Raw genomic sequence first — 13,968 nt, 5'->3', positions numbered from 1 at the left:
GGTTGTCCTCTGAAATCCGTGACGGGCGCTTAAGAAACATCGGCGGGCCAAACCCTGCCTTCTGTCACTTCCTCTTCTGTGCCTGGCTGGGGCAGGACAACAGGAGGAGTCGGTGGAGGGTTCGGTGTCCCTGGGGACGGGGCGTTCAGAGCCCAGCACCCTCCCTGACCCTGGCATTTCTGGGGTTGGACACAGCCTTCCCTGCCGCTCCTGGGGGCGCTCAGCCCCGGGCTGAGCTGAGTTTAAGCTCTTGCCGTCTCCCTCGCCCGGCGCTGGGCAAGCCGGGCCCCGTGCCTCTTTGTCGGGAGACGGTGACTGCGGACACGGGAGTGTCACCGCCGCCGGCAGCTCCGGCGGAGCCGTGGCGTTCCTGCGCAGCCCCTTAGAGGCGTGAAACCGCCCGGAGGAGCAGCGGGATGCCGGAGGCGCCCCGGGCCAGGCGCAGGCTGCGGAGGCGGGGGATGTCCGCGGGAGCTGCGCGGGGTAACGCGGCACAGCGCCGGGAACGGGGGCGGCGCACGCCAGGAACCGGAGCACTCACCCTTGTGAAAAACCCCACCATCTTCTGCCACAGCGCCACTTCATTGGACAGTCTCGTGTAGAGAGAGCAAAAGCAAACACTCACTTTTGCCATTCCTTCCTTTTAGCTAGCATTATCTTTATTAAGGATATATTGTCCTTATTAAGGATTCATGTTACGTATTTGTGGCTGTGCACACAGACAGGCGTGCGTATTTCTGCTGATGGGTTTTGAAGTGAATCTACTGAGAAATCATCCAAAGTCAGACCAACTCCCCTCGCTCAAGATATATTCGGACAAGGCATAATTACAAAATAACGAATTTAGCATCAGCAGGGTCACAGGGGGGCGGATGGCGGGGCTGTATCGGAGCACTCCAGCACGGCCGCAGCCCCCGGCCGGGCCCGAGGGGATGCTCCGCTCCGTTCCGTTCCGCTCCGCTCTCCGGGGCCGCGCCCGCCGCTCCCCGCGCTCCGCCCGCCCCGGCCGCGCCCGCGGCGGCGCCCCCTGGCGGCTCCTCGGGGAGCGGCGGCGCGGAGAGCGCGTGCGCGCGGCGGCGGGCGCGGGGCGCGGCCGGGTCGAGGGTCCGCGGGGAGAGCGGGGCCGCGGGGCCGCGCCGGAGGTGAGCGCGGGGCGGCGGCGGCGGCGGCACCGCCGGGGCGCGGGGAGGGGCGGAGGAGCGGCGGGGCCCGGAGAGCCCGCGGGGGCGGGCGGGGGAGCGGCGGGCCCGGCGGGCGGCGGGGGAGCGGCCCCGGCGGGCCCCGCGTGTGGCCGCGTGTGTTCCCGCCCGGCCGTGCCGGAACATCCTCCGCTCCCGGCCGCGCTGACAGCGGGGCGCAGTCCGCGGCCTCCGCCCGCCCGCCCGCCCGCCGCCGGTCCCGTCCCGGGGGACGCTGCGGCGGCACCTGTCCCGCCGGGACGCGGCCGGCTCCGGGGCAGGGCAGCCCGGGGGTAGCGGGGGCTCCGCGGCCGCGTGGCGTGCCGGCTCCTTCGTGCCCCGAGGGCTTTGGGAAGGGATGCGCGCCCCGGCTTCTGCGCTGGGCGGTGCGTGCGGAGGTGAATGTGGCGGTCGGGGGCCCAGGGATGCTGGGGAAGGGTTTGGAACGAGCTTCTCTGTGCTCCGGGGTGTGCGGGGCAGGCCAGGTCGCGCTTTCCCCGTTCCCGCAGTGTGCCGAGGCTGGGCTGGGCTGGGCTGTTCCGTTCCAATGCCAGCGCGATGCTAATCCCGATCAGGAGCACCGCCACAAATTTAAGGCGACCTCTGCTCCCAGCGAGTGTCATAAAAAGTTGGCACAGGGTGAGGTAGCCTTTGGGAAGGTCCCTTGCTTCACTGCTGAGAGTAGGATAAGTAAGGATAGGGAGGTTGGATTTGTTCTCCAGAAGTGGCAAAGTGCTGTCTCAGGAAGAACAGTGCAAGGTGGCGACCTAAAGCACTCTGGGGGGTGCCAGGTATTGTCTCATTTAGCAGCTGCCACGGAGCTCCCCTTCATCAGCTCAGTGGTTCTCTTCTGCATGCTGTGAACTTTCAGTTTTATAATAACTTGCACTGAGTTCCTGCTTAACCTCAAACCCCGAGAAGCAATGCTGCTTTTTATTTGTTCTGCACTTCTCTCTTTCTGTTTTTTTCCCTGTGTTGTTTTCTGGTTTTGTTTGGTTTTTTTTTTTTTTTTTTTTTTTTTCAGGAACCAGTGAGTAATCAGTATCTGTTTATTATAGACGCTTGTGATTCCCATCATAATTACTCTTGAGTTATAAAAAAAGCTTTAAATGCTTTAATTTAAGTGTTTTTATGTGTACCTTATGCTTGCAACGTGTGTCCTGGGCTGGGGTGCAGTACTTCTTGTGGCAGTATCATTTGCTCTTTGCCCCAAGCTCATTTTTTGATTTTTAAAAAGCTCACGTTCTCTTCCGTGTAAGATGTAAAATACATCACTTGAAGGCATACTTTGGAGCCAGTTTGCCACTGTTCACCAGCACAGTGGTTTTTCTACATGGAATTCAAGATTATGAGATATATTTTAGATTAATATTTCCATTTAAAAAAAGCTTTTTAATATTATTCATAGAGGGAACTTTACAGAGATCCTGGAGAAACAGCAAAATATGCGGTTTGCAATTAGTAGGAGGAAGCTGAGCGTGTGGTTTGATTTGTTTATGTGATGAGGCTGTGATTCTTTAGGGGTCCAAAGTATTTTCACACAATCTGGTGCCACGTGAAGATTTGTACCTCTACAGGGAATATTTTTTTACTTTACACGCCAGTCTGTGTAAATCTCATGAACTGCTGAGAGGCTCCTTGACTCTGGTAACTTTTGCTCACATTTTAGAATTGCAGTGCTTGATGCAAATGAGTCTTGGCAATGATTGCAGTATTCTAGTGCACAAGCCATGATAAAATACACACTGAGTGCGAGCATTAACTCCTGTCTTAGTCATACCAAAACTCTTTGAAAAAACTGGTATTGATTGAACAAGTGCATTTTTGTTTGTTTTTGTTTGTTTGTTTGTTTTTGTTTCGTGTTTCAGGTTTTCTGTTTTTGTTTGATTTTGTTTCGGTTTTGGTTTTGGTTGGGTTTTGTTTGGGTTTATTCTTTGTTTATTCTTGTTTGTGTTATTATTTGTTATTAAATCTCCCTCCCCTGCCCCCCCCCTTTCTCCCTGGTGAAATTTGGTGGTGGAGGAGGAGGATTCAGAGAAATGCAATCCATTGAAAAGTGTGGAGGGTTTTTTTTTCCTCACAGAAAGAAGCTTAGATTTTCCTGGTGTAACATTGCCCTTCATGTACAACAGTGGCTTTGTTACAACCGAGACTGCCAGCAAATGCCGGGTGACAAAAGATGATAGGAAGACACACTAACAGTTTTTTATTTTTCTTTTTCCCTCAAATAGGAATCAAGAATGCTCAAACTGGATTTATCATTCATCCTGCAGCGAGCTTAAAACGCCCCTCCACAGAACTTTATGTCTGAGGTACTGTTTGTTTTTTAGCCAGCAGCAGTGACTAAAGCCTTGTCAGAACCTATGGAAGGTGGGAAGGACATGGTTATTAACTTTTTATGAGCTGACTGTGAACCCCTGGACCAAGCTGCTTGGATCACCTAGGAGGTGAGTTAGTGAGAGTGGGCACAGCTCCCTGCAGCCCTGGCTCCTGTTCTTACACCTTTGCTGTGCTCTCCATCAAAGGGTCACTTGTGTTCGAGTAAACTGTGAAGGCTCCCTGTACTGATTAATCCATGCCTCTGCACGTGGTTGCAGGAGGGAAATCCAAGTTTAATACTCTGCAGCTTTTGATTATGGCAGGATATGTGTCACATTGATACACTGGGGATCTGGATATCTACTGGAGTCTTGGCTTTGAGTTCCTGTGCGCTGTGCAGCTGCACCTTGTCACAGTGTTATTGCATCAGCTGTGCATCTCTTCCATGAGCTAATGCCTTTTGGAAATATTAATGATCCATTCAATAACTTGCATTGGTGGAATTGAAGGTGTTTGATGTTTGGTCACTAATAGCATTGCTCTGCTATAAAGTTTGGGGTGTAAGTGCCTGTAAGAAGAGGGTTGTGTAGGTGAGTTGCCCAAATACCTCTTGCAAAAGACTTCATTCTCTCTGTAGATTCCTAAGAAATATTGCTTATGTGAGTTTCATCCCTGGAAAAAAAAAATCTTTAAATCAATAAACCAATTTCAGCCTAATTTGACAGAGGTAGAGATTTAAAAAATATTATTTGAAAGGTTTTGAGGGGTTTCTTTTATTTCCTAGAAGCAACTTTTTGTGTCAAAAGGCACAAAGGGCTTTCTAGCATTGGCACCGAAGGACCAACCAGCAAGAATTGTACTCCTGTTGTGTGCTTGGGAGCTGAATTTATAGGCAAAGAGCTCGGGAGAGAGCAAGCTCCTTCAGTTCTGTTGTTCATGTGGAGCCTGGGTGTTGGACTGCAGAGCTCCTGCTGTGCTGCTGAAATCTGCCTTCCCTTGTGGATTTCCCCCCCTCTCTGCAGCCACTCAGGCTGTTGCAGTTTTTTTTTTCCTTGCAGGTAAATGGCAGGACAGAAAGTGGTGTGAAAACTTTGAGAGGCACTGAGAAGTCCAAGTAGGTCATTCATTGCTGAAGGATATGAGGGATGAGGTCTCCTATTTAACTTTTTCTGCTCTTTCTTGGCATGCATTCTGAAAGCCTGGCACTTCTCCATGCCTTTGGCACTTGCCTAAAACAATGGCAAGTAAGCTGAGCTGTTGTGGGATAGTAACAGAGTCTTGATTAAATTGCTGAGAGCCCCTTTCTCTTCCCTGCTAGGGCTGGTGGGTAAGCTGCACATGTGAATTGACTCCTTTGCATGGGTGAGGATGGTGTGATATATTTAGAACTGCCCTATCCACCCAGTTCTTTGTTGAAAGTTCCTGCCTGACTTCGTGTTTCAGGCAGACAGAGTGAATTGTCTCTGATCTAGTTTTTGTTACTGAAAGATGAGCAATTCAATTGTTTCAATTTCTTAATTTCTGCCTGCCCCTGGTAAAGCAGGATCTGGCTTTCCAAAACAGGGCTTGATGAAATGTGATGGCTGAGCAGAATGACACAGCTCAGTACAGCTGATTTCAGCTGAATTGGACAGTTTTCTGCTCCCTTTTGGCCAAAATGGGGCTCTATCTAAACTGTAAAGTGAAGGAAGGAAGAGCTGACAAACTCAGTGAGAGTGAGTTTATCAGAGAGCAATATCAGAGCTAAAATCCACCTAGCAAAGAGCATCTGATGTTAGCAGAGCAAAGGCAGAGGCATGTCCTGCTAAGAAGTTCTGCAAAGGGGTTTTACAAGTGTAGGAAGTATAAAAAGCATAAATCTAGAAAACTCCAAAAGGATCCAGGTTCCTTTTTTCTCTCTGTTTTCTGTCACTGTATTCTCCCTTCTCTCAGCAGACAGGGAACTTCCCTTCAGGAATATTGAAGGGAAGATCTAGAAGTTGTTTCTCTCCCACAAAAAAATTTTGATGCGGCGTGAAGTTGCTCTGTGTGTGTGTTCCAAGTAGTGAATTTCCCCAGTAAATGTTTGTCTGGAGAGCAAACTGTCCATGTTAATGATACCAGAAAATGCTTAATTAGGTCAGAACAGGAGCAGCTCTTCAGATGATGTCTTGACATGTTGAAGTCTTGCACATTCCAGAGAAGTGCCAGGTGTGCAGGCAGTGAAGTCAGACTTTGTAGCATCTTCTGAGAAGGGAACTAACCCAAACAGGGAATGCCAGTTTTCAAATTCAAAGTCATTGATGGACAAGATAGAAATAACTTTTATCTAAGTATTTTTGCACAACACTTCTGCGTGGGTTGATTTGGTGTGGTTTTTCTTTTTTTTCTGATTGCTTTTTAAAAAATGATTATTTAATTTGAAAATTATTCCCATTCTGCTGTAACTGCTAGAACCTCAACTGCAATAAAAGTCCTTTCTCTGCAAGGATTAAGGAACCCAGATTACCTCTCACTACTTTGGATTTTCTGTTCACTTGTTTCTTTAGCTGCATAACCTTTCAACTCAGCTTTGAAGCTTGTGCCCAGCTTTCTGTTTCTAAATTGGAGGGGTTTTTATATATTGACGTGTTAATCTGTATTTTTCTTTCTTTCAGTTCTTGTTACTTGTCATATGTGAAATTTTTCTTTCTAAAATTTCCCCAAAAATTCTTTTGAAGGTCACAAAAAAAAATCCCAAACAAACCCTAAACCAATTTTCCTACTCTTGGTAATATTTGTTGATAATTTTGTTTTTGGAGTATGGGATTTTTTTTCAATGTATATTTATATTTAGATAGCATGCAGTGCCAACTTCAAGGGTGCTTCAGAAATAGGAATTTTCCATGCAAATTTGAACCCAGGCTTTTTTACTATCTTATCAGTTTTATTGTACACAAATTGTTTACTAAAGAAATATAATTAGAGATTTCATACATTATGAGTTAATGGATTTAATAGAAAAGATCTGGTGGAGGGAATACTAGTTTGCTTGGTTGTGACTTCAATTAAAAAACTCTTTGTCTTCCATATATAAATCTTTAACCAAACTGCCCTTGCTCACAACGTAGTTTTCTGGAGTCTAGTAGCTTCTTTCTACTCTTTACCTTTTGATTAATTAATCTAAATTTTGTGTTTCAATACAAGGAATGTGTATCCTGGTGTGTGTTTGTTTTTCTGTATTGCATATGCCACACACGATTCCTTTCAGCTCAGGCAACCTCCTTTAAAGGGGCCCTTCAGAGAATCATACTTAAAAGCCTACAAGCTCTTTAGCTCTGTTTGTCTAGTTAATACTTTGCCCAGTGCCTTGGCAGGTTTGCCTGCAGTAATTTCCCCTTGCAAATGTTGCTCTTCTAAAATCCCAGTTTTAGTGAGGTAATTCAAGGTATTAGTGGCCTGAAAAGAGCATTCATGTTTCAGGCTTTTTTTTTTTTTTTTTTTTTTTTTGTTTTTTTGTTACTTTATTACTGATTTCCAAATGGAAATCTCTAATGAGCTCTAAAATAAAACACCAACAAAGTAATCTTTGAGTAACACGGTTTCATTAGACATTTTGAATCAGAATGTGTTAGCTGCTGATGGTCTGGGGTACAGGTGGCTTTGGAGTTTATCCATTTGGGAAGCTGTGCTGCCTGAGGATGCTGCTGTGATGTCCTTCCAGCCAGTGCCAGTCATGTGCAGCTGGGCTGCAGTTTGGGGATTCCCTGTCACTCTGGGCAGAGCTCTGGATACAAGTGCACAGAGATTTAAGAGATGTAAGTCCCTGTCTGGGGTTTCAAGAGAGATCTGTTTACAAGTGTTTGCAACTTGTTTATTTTAGAAATCAGGGGTTGGGCATATAAAAGGCTTTGTTTATCATCTGGTTCTTCGTGAGACCTTTGTTGATGGCTTAGCTCTGCCATCTCTGTGATGTCATTTGGTACTGACTGCTCAAAATGAATTGTCTGTTGCACAGATAGTTCATTTTGGGGAAAAAAACCTTTGCTCTGGAAGCAGTGGTGTTGGTCACCACTCAGGTTTCTGGCACAGCACGTTCTGGTACTTCAGGGGTTTGATGTAAGTGCAGGAATGGGCTTTAGAGCCTGCCCTGTGTGCTGCAGTCCAGCCAGGCTGGGGCAGCAGTAGCAGCACAAGGTGCTGGTTCCTTCCCACCACGTGTGGTTTCCACAGTGTCTGTGCAGGTACATTGATGCTTCCTCAAGCCCTGTGTGTTGTAGTGACCTGTCAGTGTCACTCCAGTTGCCTGTTGCAGCTCTGTGCAAAGCCTATTTTCACTTAGTTCGGAAGAATTGTGTGCTCCCAGTGAGAAGGTGGATGCAGGTAAAGACTTTGTCTAAAAGGACATAGCTGAGGCTTAAATGGGAATGAATTGTTGATTTGTTTGTGTGGTCTTGAAGGTCTGCATTCCCTTTGCTACTTTGATGGTGTTGGAGCTGAGATCTTTCTGGAATATGCAATCAAAATAGTTTAGGTTGGAAGGAACCTTTGAAAATCATCTGGTTCAACCACCCTGCAGTGAGCAGGGACATCTTCAGTGAGATCAGCTTGCTCAGGGCCCCATCCAGCCTGGCCTTCAATGTTTCCAGGGATGGGGCAGCCACAGTTTCTCTGGGCAGCCTGTGCCAGTGTTTCACCACCCTCTCTGTAAATAACTTCTACCTTATATCTAATCTGAATCAATCTTTTCCTAGTTTAAAGCCATTGCCCCATGTTCTATCATAACAGGCCCTGCTAAAAAGTTCTTCCCACTATTCTCTTCTGTTTGAAGCAGGTTATTTTCTGCTGGTGCAAGCTGAGGATTACTGATAGTACCTCAAAGGCATTTGGGTGAGAAGGCAGGTGCAAGTTCCTTCTTGTTCAGGCTGGCAGTTGAAGCTCCAGCACACAAGAAACGTACAACAAATGACTGCTTGTAGTTAGTTCCTTGCTATTTTCAAACTTCTTGCTGTTCGTGTGATGAAAGTTTAAAATTAATTGTGTTTTAGACTGTATCTGTTTGATTGCCAGACCTACCTTTCACATACCAAGAAAGGGATATGGAAAACCTCAAAGTGTCAAGTATCTCCTGAGTAACAATTCCCCAGGAAAGCTGTTTGACTGCTGATCTTTTAGGACATGTATTTTTCTCATGCTCATTATTTAGAGGACACCAAGTAACTCAAGCCTATTAAGTCCTGCTTGTTCTGTCAGTGATTAGTGAACGTAATCTGTTCTTGGCTTCTTTAGAAAAATTCTTTATGGATTCTAATCTGGGTTACTATGGCTAGTTAGATTTCAAAGAACAGCTTTCTTGAGGGTGCTGCTTTCTGAACCTTTTATCTGGTGTCCTGTAAATAATGTAGCTTATTCAGGACTGATTGATCTGAGTGTAGTGAATTATTGTAAACAGTAGCAGCGCAGCCCAGAAATTAATATCTTGGTTTTATTTATAACTTTTGGACCTTTCTTTGTGGTAAACTGTTTAGATAGCAGACTGTGTAGGCAAGTGTGAGTGTTGGAGAGTGTGTGTGTGTACAGAGGTGGATGTGTGAACCTGCAAACGACAGAGTATCTTGTTACTGGGTCACAATCCCTTTCCACTTGCAGGTGCCTCTAAGGACTTGTCCTTTTGCCTGTGGGAAACAGTCTGGCAGTAAGGCAAGACTGTGGGAATTTGGCTAATTTGTACTTACATGGTTGGAATGCAGCCAGTTGTCACTTAGCTCTCCACTCATTGCATCTCCATTTCACTATTGTCTTTCTAGCCTCTTCGGAGTGGCTTGAGACACTGAATGTGATAAGAAATCCTCAGCTCTATTAAAAACACTTGCTAAAGCTTATCTTTACAGCACCCACCTCCGAGTGTGCTTTGCCTGACTCCTCTCTTCTTGCTTTGAGCAGGACTTTGTTCCTGGCTGAAGAATGCAGACTATAAAGTGCGTGGTGGTCGGAGATGGCGCGGTGGGAAAAACTTGTCTCCTCATCAGCTACACCACCAACGCCTTCCCAGAAGAGTACATCCCTACTGTGTTTGACAACTACAGTGCCCAGATGACCGTGGATGGCCGGACAGTCAGCCTGAACCTCTGGGACACTGCGGGCCAGGAGGAGTACGACCGCCTGCGCACCCTCTCCTACCCCCAAACCAACGTCTTCATCATCTGCTTCTCCATTGGCAGCCCCTCCTCCTACGCCAACGTGAGGCACAAATGGCACCCCGAGGTTTCTCACCACTGTCCAAACGTCCCCATCCTTTTGGTGGGCACCAAGAGAGACTTGAGAAGTGACCTGGAAACGGTTAAAAAGTTGAAAGAGCAGAGCTTGGCTCCCACTACCCCGCAGCAGGGGACTTCTCTGGCCAAACAAATTGGAGCAGTCAAATATTTGGAGTGCTCGGCGTTGAATCAGGAGGGTGTTCGGGAGGTCTTTGCTGAAGCTGTCCGTGCAGTTCTGTATCCTGTGACAAAGAAGAACACAAGAAAATGTGTCCTATTGTAGTTGCCTTGGGTGATGGATGTTGGAAGTTGACTAGAATCTTGGAGGGCTTTTTAATGAGTTAATTTGAAGACTTGCATCTTGCACTAACAGCTCTAAGCAGAAATGGTTTATACAATGAATATTCTTGCAGTCTTACTGCTTCAGGGAAACTGAAACGGAACAGGTTTTTTTTTTCCAACTGAGAGGTCAAATACCTACTCTATTTCTAAAGTTCCAGTCTCCAGCTTCTCCAGGGATCACTTGATTATTTTAGTGGAGGAAAAATAAAAGAGGAGACCTCTTTAAAGCCACTTCTTTACTAGATAGCCATCAGTTACCAGATTTGCTGAAAAGCACAAATCCTGAAAACTTTGCTTTAAGTGTAGCTGCTGCTTTTCCCATCCTTGATTTACTGATTGAATTTGTTTTACAAACAGAAGTCTGGCTGTCCAGTTGTTTTGTCAATTTAAAGCTTGAAAACAATTTGTTTACTTGCAAAAATTTACTTGCCTGAACTATTACTGAGATTCACCTTGTAGTGAACTGTGATTGATTGTATGAAGAGTTAGCATTAGGCAGGGTTAATGCAATGAGCAAGACCAAGGGAATACCTGCAATGATTTATTAATAGAAGCAGGAGCTGATTTCTCCTTATGTAAGGAACTTAGAATAATGATGACTCACTCAAATGAGTGATTTTCATAGTTTTGAGGCGGAGAAGTGGAAGAGTAGTTTAGATTCAAGTCTTCCATAATCTTCTAAACTGAGATTTTATTTCACTGTCCAAAGAGACTTTGCACCCTGAGAATAAAGTTTTAACAATTACCTTCTCAGGCTGACTGAGGTATTTGGGATGACACTTCTCAAAGTGAGATTTTCAGTGTAATCCCTTTGATGAATCCCAGAGACTTGACAGCAGCCTGCTTGCCCTTGAGGAATTAATTGCTTCAATTCCTAACATTCTCGGGGCCACCATCTGAGATTTTTATGGCAAATTCCTTCGTTGTTTTTCTGTGAGAAGGCTGACAGAAAATTTGGAGGTTCTGTTTACAGGAACCCCTGCTTCTTCCTATTTTCAGTTCAGTCTGTAATGGTTAGCCAGTCACTGGATAGGATTACCTGGGTGTTTTTTTTCCTCTCCTGGATGCTCAGTCCTTATGAACTCTTTTTTAACTGCAGTTCTATTTACATACTTTTTAACCTTCTTTAGCAGCTCTAGTAAGTGGCAGCTGGCTTTTATTTTCAGGATGTGCACTGTTCTTTATGTATGGTTCCGGGACCAGCTGAGGAGTGAGCGCATGAGCCCTTCCTTAGACTCAACCTTCCAGCTCCGTGGTATGAAAGCAGCATGCTTCAAAGATACTTTGTGTGAAACCACTGGTGCTGGACTGGGCTTTGTTGTCTGAAGTTGACAGTGCTGTCTTTGTCTGGCTGCAGCCTCAATTGGTCATTCAGAACTTGCTTTTTTCTTGTGATTCCCACACATGCAAAACTGCACTGGTGTATACCCTGGTCAGAAAAAAAAAAAAATAGTGCCTCATTTTAGCAAGATAACAGAAAATACATCAACAAGGTTATTAGGGATCTTGTGTTAATTAATTTGACCGTGCTTTATCTGATGCTGGCAGAAATACCAGGTGGATGGAAACGTTTGCAATTGTGCCCTAATTCCACTATTTGGATAAAAATGTTGGTATTTGTGCTCTAATTCCTCTATTTGAAGAGGATGTGCCTTTCCTCAGCTGGTGTAACTGATGCTGACGCTAACTGCAGTTTTTTTAGTCTGAGATGTGCTCATTTTGGTGCTGCTTTAGCCAATTGCAACCCACAGATTATAAATTGCAGTTAATCCAAATACTGGTGCCTGTGGTCAGTGAACCAACCCAGAGTTCCAAACTGAGCACAGGTAGTACCAGAACACCCATTCTGCAGGATGTTTGCAGAAGCCTACACACTCTGCACATTTTTCTTCACCAAGTGCCATTGCCTGGAGTGTCTTTGTGTCTCTTGCACTTGCAGAGGAAGTGCTGTTCCAGATGTGGTTCCTGCCCTGAAGGCTGTGAGGGTGTAGAGAATTCACTGAGATAACCTCTACTCACCACGTTCTGCCTTTGCTTTAGCTGTAGGCCTTTAGTGTGGGCTGGGCTTGCAGGCAGCAATTAACTCTGTGCCTTGTAATTCAAGAGTATTTTCTGTAGGTAAATTTCAGTAACTGAGTAAATAGACTTTATCATGTTTAAAATGTATTTATTTAAGCCAGTGCACGTGGTTTGTTTTAATGCTGGTCAGACCTAAATCAACTGTCTAGTGACCCCGGTGCAAGCTCATAACCTTTGCTTTATTCAGAAATGTACTTTAAAAGTCTGTGATATGTTTGAACTAGTCTTAAGAGGTGCCTGAAATTAAAAGCCTACCTTTTTTTTTTTTTTTTTTTTTTTTTGGCTACATATATTTGCAGTTTTGTACTGAAGCTACTACTGTTTTTAAAAGTTTTTACTTTTTTACATACTGAAATCTTTAAATCCTGTGCCTTTTTGTGGTTATTTCTAACTGAATTACATGCATTTTGTGGAGAAGAAATCTTGTGAGCAGGTATTATTGCACAACCCCTCCATTTCTGTAGGCTCAAGCAGCCATCCTGGAGTGAACTGGAAGAGAGTGTAGCGAGATAAAATTCAACCTCTTAATCAATTTATTTGATTTGGTTACACTGTTGATTACATTATACCAGAACACCTTATCCCCACTTAGATTACTTAGCAAATGGATTGCACAACAGTGCTGAGGAGAATAACATGATAGTGATAAAAATGAGCAGAGGGAACTTTGAACCATCAAAGTCTTTTTACTCACTTTGGAGAACCTGGTTATTTAAATGCTTTGTATATCTGTCACCCTCTGATGGGAGTAAAAGTCCTGGCTAGTAGCTGGTTTCCTCCAGCCTCTGCTTCCCATTAGAGTGAGCCTTAGGACAAATCCAGCAAGATTTTCCTTTCAGTGGGCATTCTCCTTTCCTGATCCTCCTTCTTTTTTTCCCTCCCTGGAATTCTTGGTCCTTTTTTTGTAAGTAGTCCAGTGCTTCAGTTTACAATCGGTTCTGTTTCTTCCATGCTTTATTTTTCTTCTGTGGGCAGTTAAAAAATACAGACTTCACATGATCTCATGGCTGGATTTTGTCTTGTTTTGGGAGGTCAGAAAACTCAGTGTGGGTTTCCTGAACGGTTCAAGGTCCTTTGGTTTGTTACTGAACAGAGATGCAATGTGTATGTCTTAATTCACAGAAGAGACTCACTGTGAAGACACAGATTTTAACCTTTCCTTTCTAAATGATTTCTGAACTACTTGGTTTTTTGTTTTTTTTTTTTAAATATAGCTGAAGCTGAGCAGTTCAGGAATTGTATGTCCAAAGGATATCCATGAGCTGTGCTTAGATTTGGAAGTGCTTTCTTCAGTTTACAGCTGTAGCTATTTCTATGAAATTTAAACTAGAAGAACCTCCCTGTGCTTTGTCTCCGGGTGCTAAACCTCACTCTGTAGAACCTTGGTGCTGCTTGGGCTGACCCCAGGAAGTGGATGGATCTCAGAGGGGTCCCAACCCCCAGAGTGGGCAGCAAGGACCACCCATCAGCAGTGGGAGCCCAAGACTCTGAAGTGTGGTACTGATACATACACTGGCAACTTGATTTTATGCTATAAAATAATTTGTATTACATCTAACAGTTTTAAAGTATCTTTTCCTTTTTTTTTTTTTTAATAAATTATGCATAATGACATTGTAATAAACCTTTCGTCACCTCTCTGGCTGCCGCATTAACTCGCCCTGCTGTTTGTACCGCACCTGTGCTGAAGGCAGCTCTTTCCTGTGGAAAGCCAGGCCCGGTTCCTCGAGGCAATAAAGGAATTTTTGGCAAGAGCGGAGCGTCTGCGCTTCCTTGCTGCGCCGCGGGGCGGGGCCGCGCGGGGGCGCTGTGGGCGGGCGCCGCTCCCGGGGCCG

The 13,968-nt window shown here is 45.3% G+C and overlaps 1 protein-coding gene across 5 annotated transcripts; it reads left to right on the top strand.

Annotated features, from left to right (window-relative positions):
* Positions 1–1,054: 1,054 nt before the first annotated feature.
* LOC132333621 (rho-related GTP-binding protein RhoG-like) lies at positions 1,055–13,885 on the top strand. Of its 5 annotated transcripts, none has more exons than XM_059858898.1 (4): positions 1,055–1,142; positions 3,410–3,490; positions 4,556–4,611; positions 9,399–13,885. In XM_059858898.1, exon 4 carries the CDS (start codon positions 9,420–9,422, stop codon positions 9,993–9,995), a length of 576 nt encoding a protein of 191 aa, XP_059714881.1. In that variant the 5' UTR covers positions 1,055–1,142; positions 3,410–3,490; positions 4,556–4,611; positions 9,399–9,419; the 3' UTR covers positions 9,996–13,885. The 5 variants fall into 5 exon arrangements, with proteins under 5 accessions (XP_059714881.1, XP_059714878.1, XP_059714880.1 ...); XM_059858895.1 differs by having other exon boundaries at positions 3,410–3,625; XM_059858897.1 differs by lacking the exon at positions 4,556–4,611.
* The last annotated feature ends 83 nt before the right edge of the window (positions 13,886–13,968 follow it).

The sequence above is a fragment of the Haemorhous mexicanus genome, chromosome 14 (genome assembly GCF_027477595.1).
Source record: "Haemorhous mexicanus isolate bHaeMex1 chromosome 14, bHaeMex1.pri, whole genome shotgun sequence".
Lineage (NCBI taxonomy): Eukaryota > Metazoa > Chordata > Aves > Passeriformes > Fringillidae > Haemorhous > Haemorhous mexicanus.
This window is presented reverse-complemented; position numbering and strand designations above follow the sequence as displayed.

Bases quoted from the DNA above. Each gene is read 5' to 3' on its own strand.
- LOC132333621 (XM_059858897.1), top strand. From the start codon at position 9,420: ATGCAGACTATAAAGTGCGTGGTGGTCGGAGATGGCGCGGTGGGAAAA.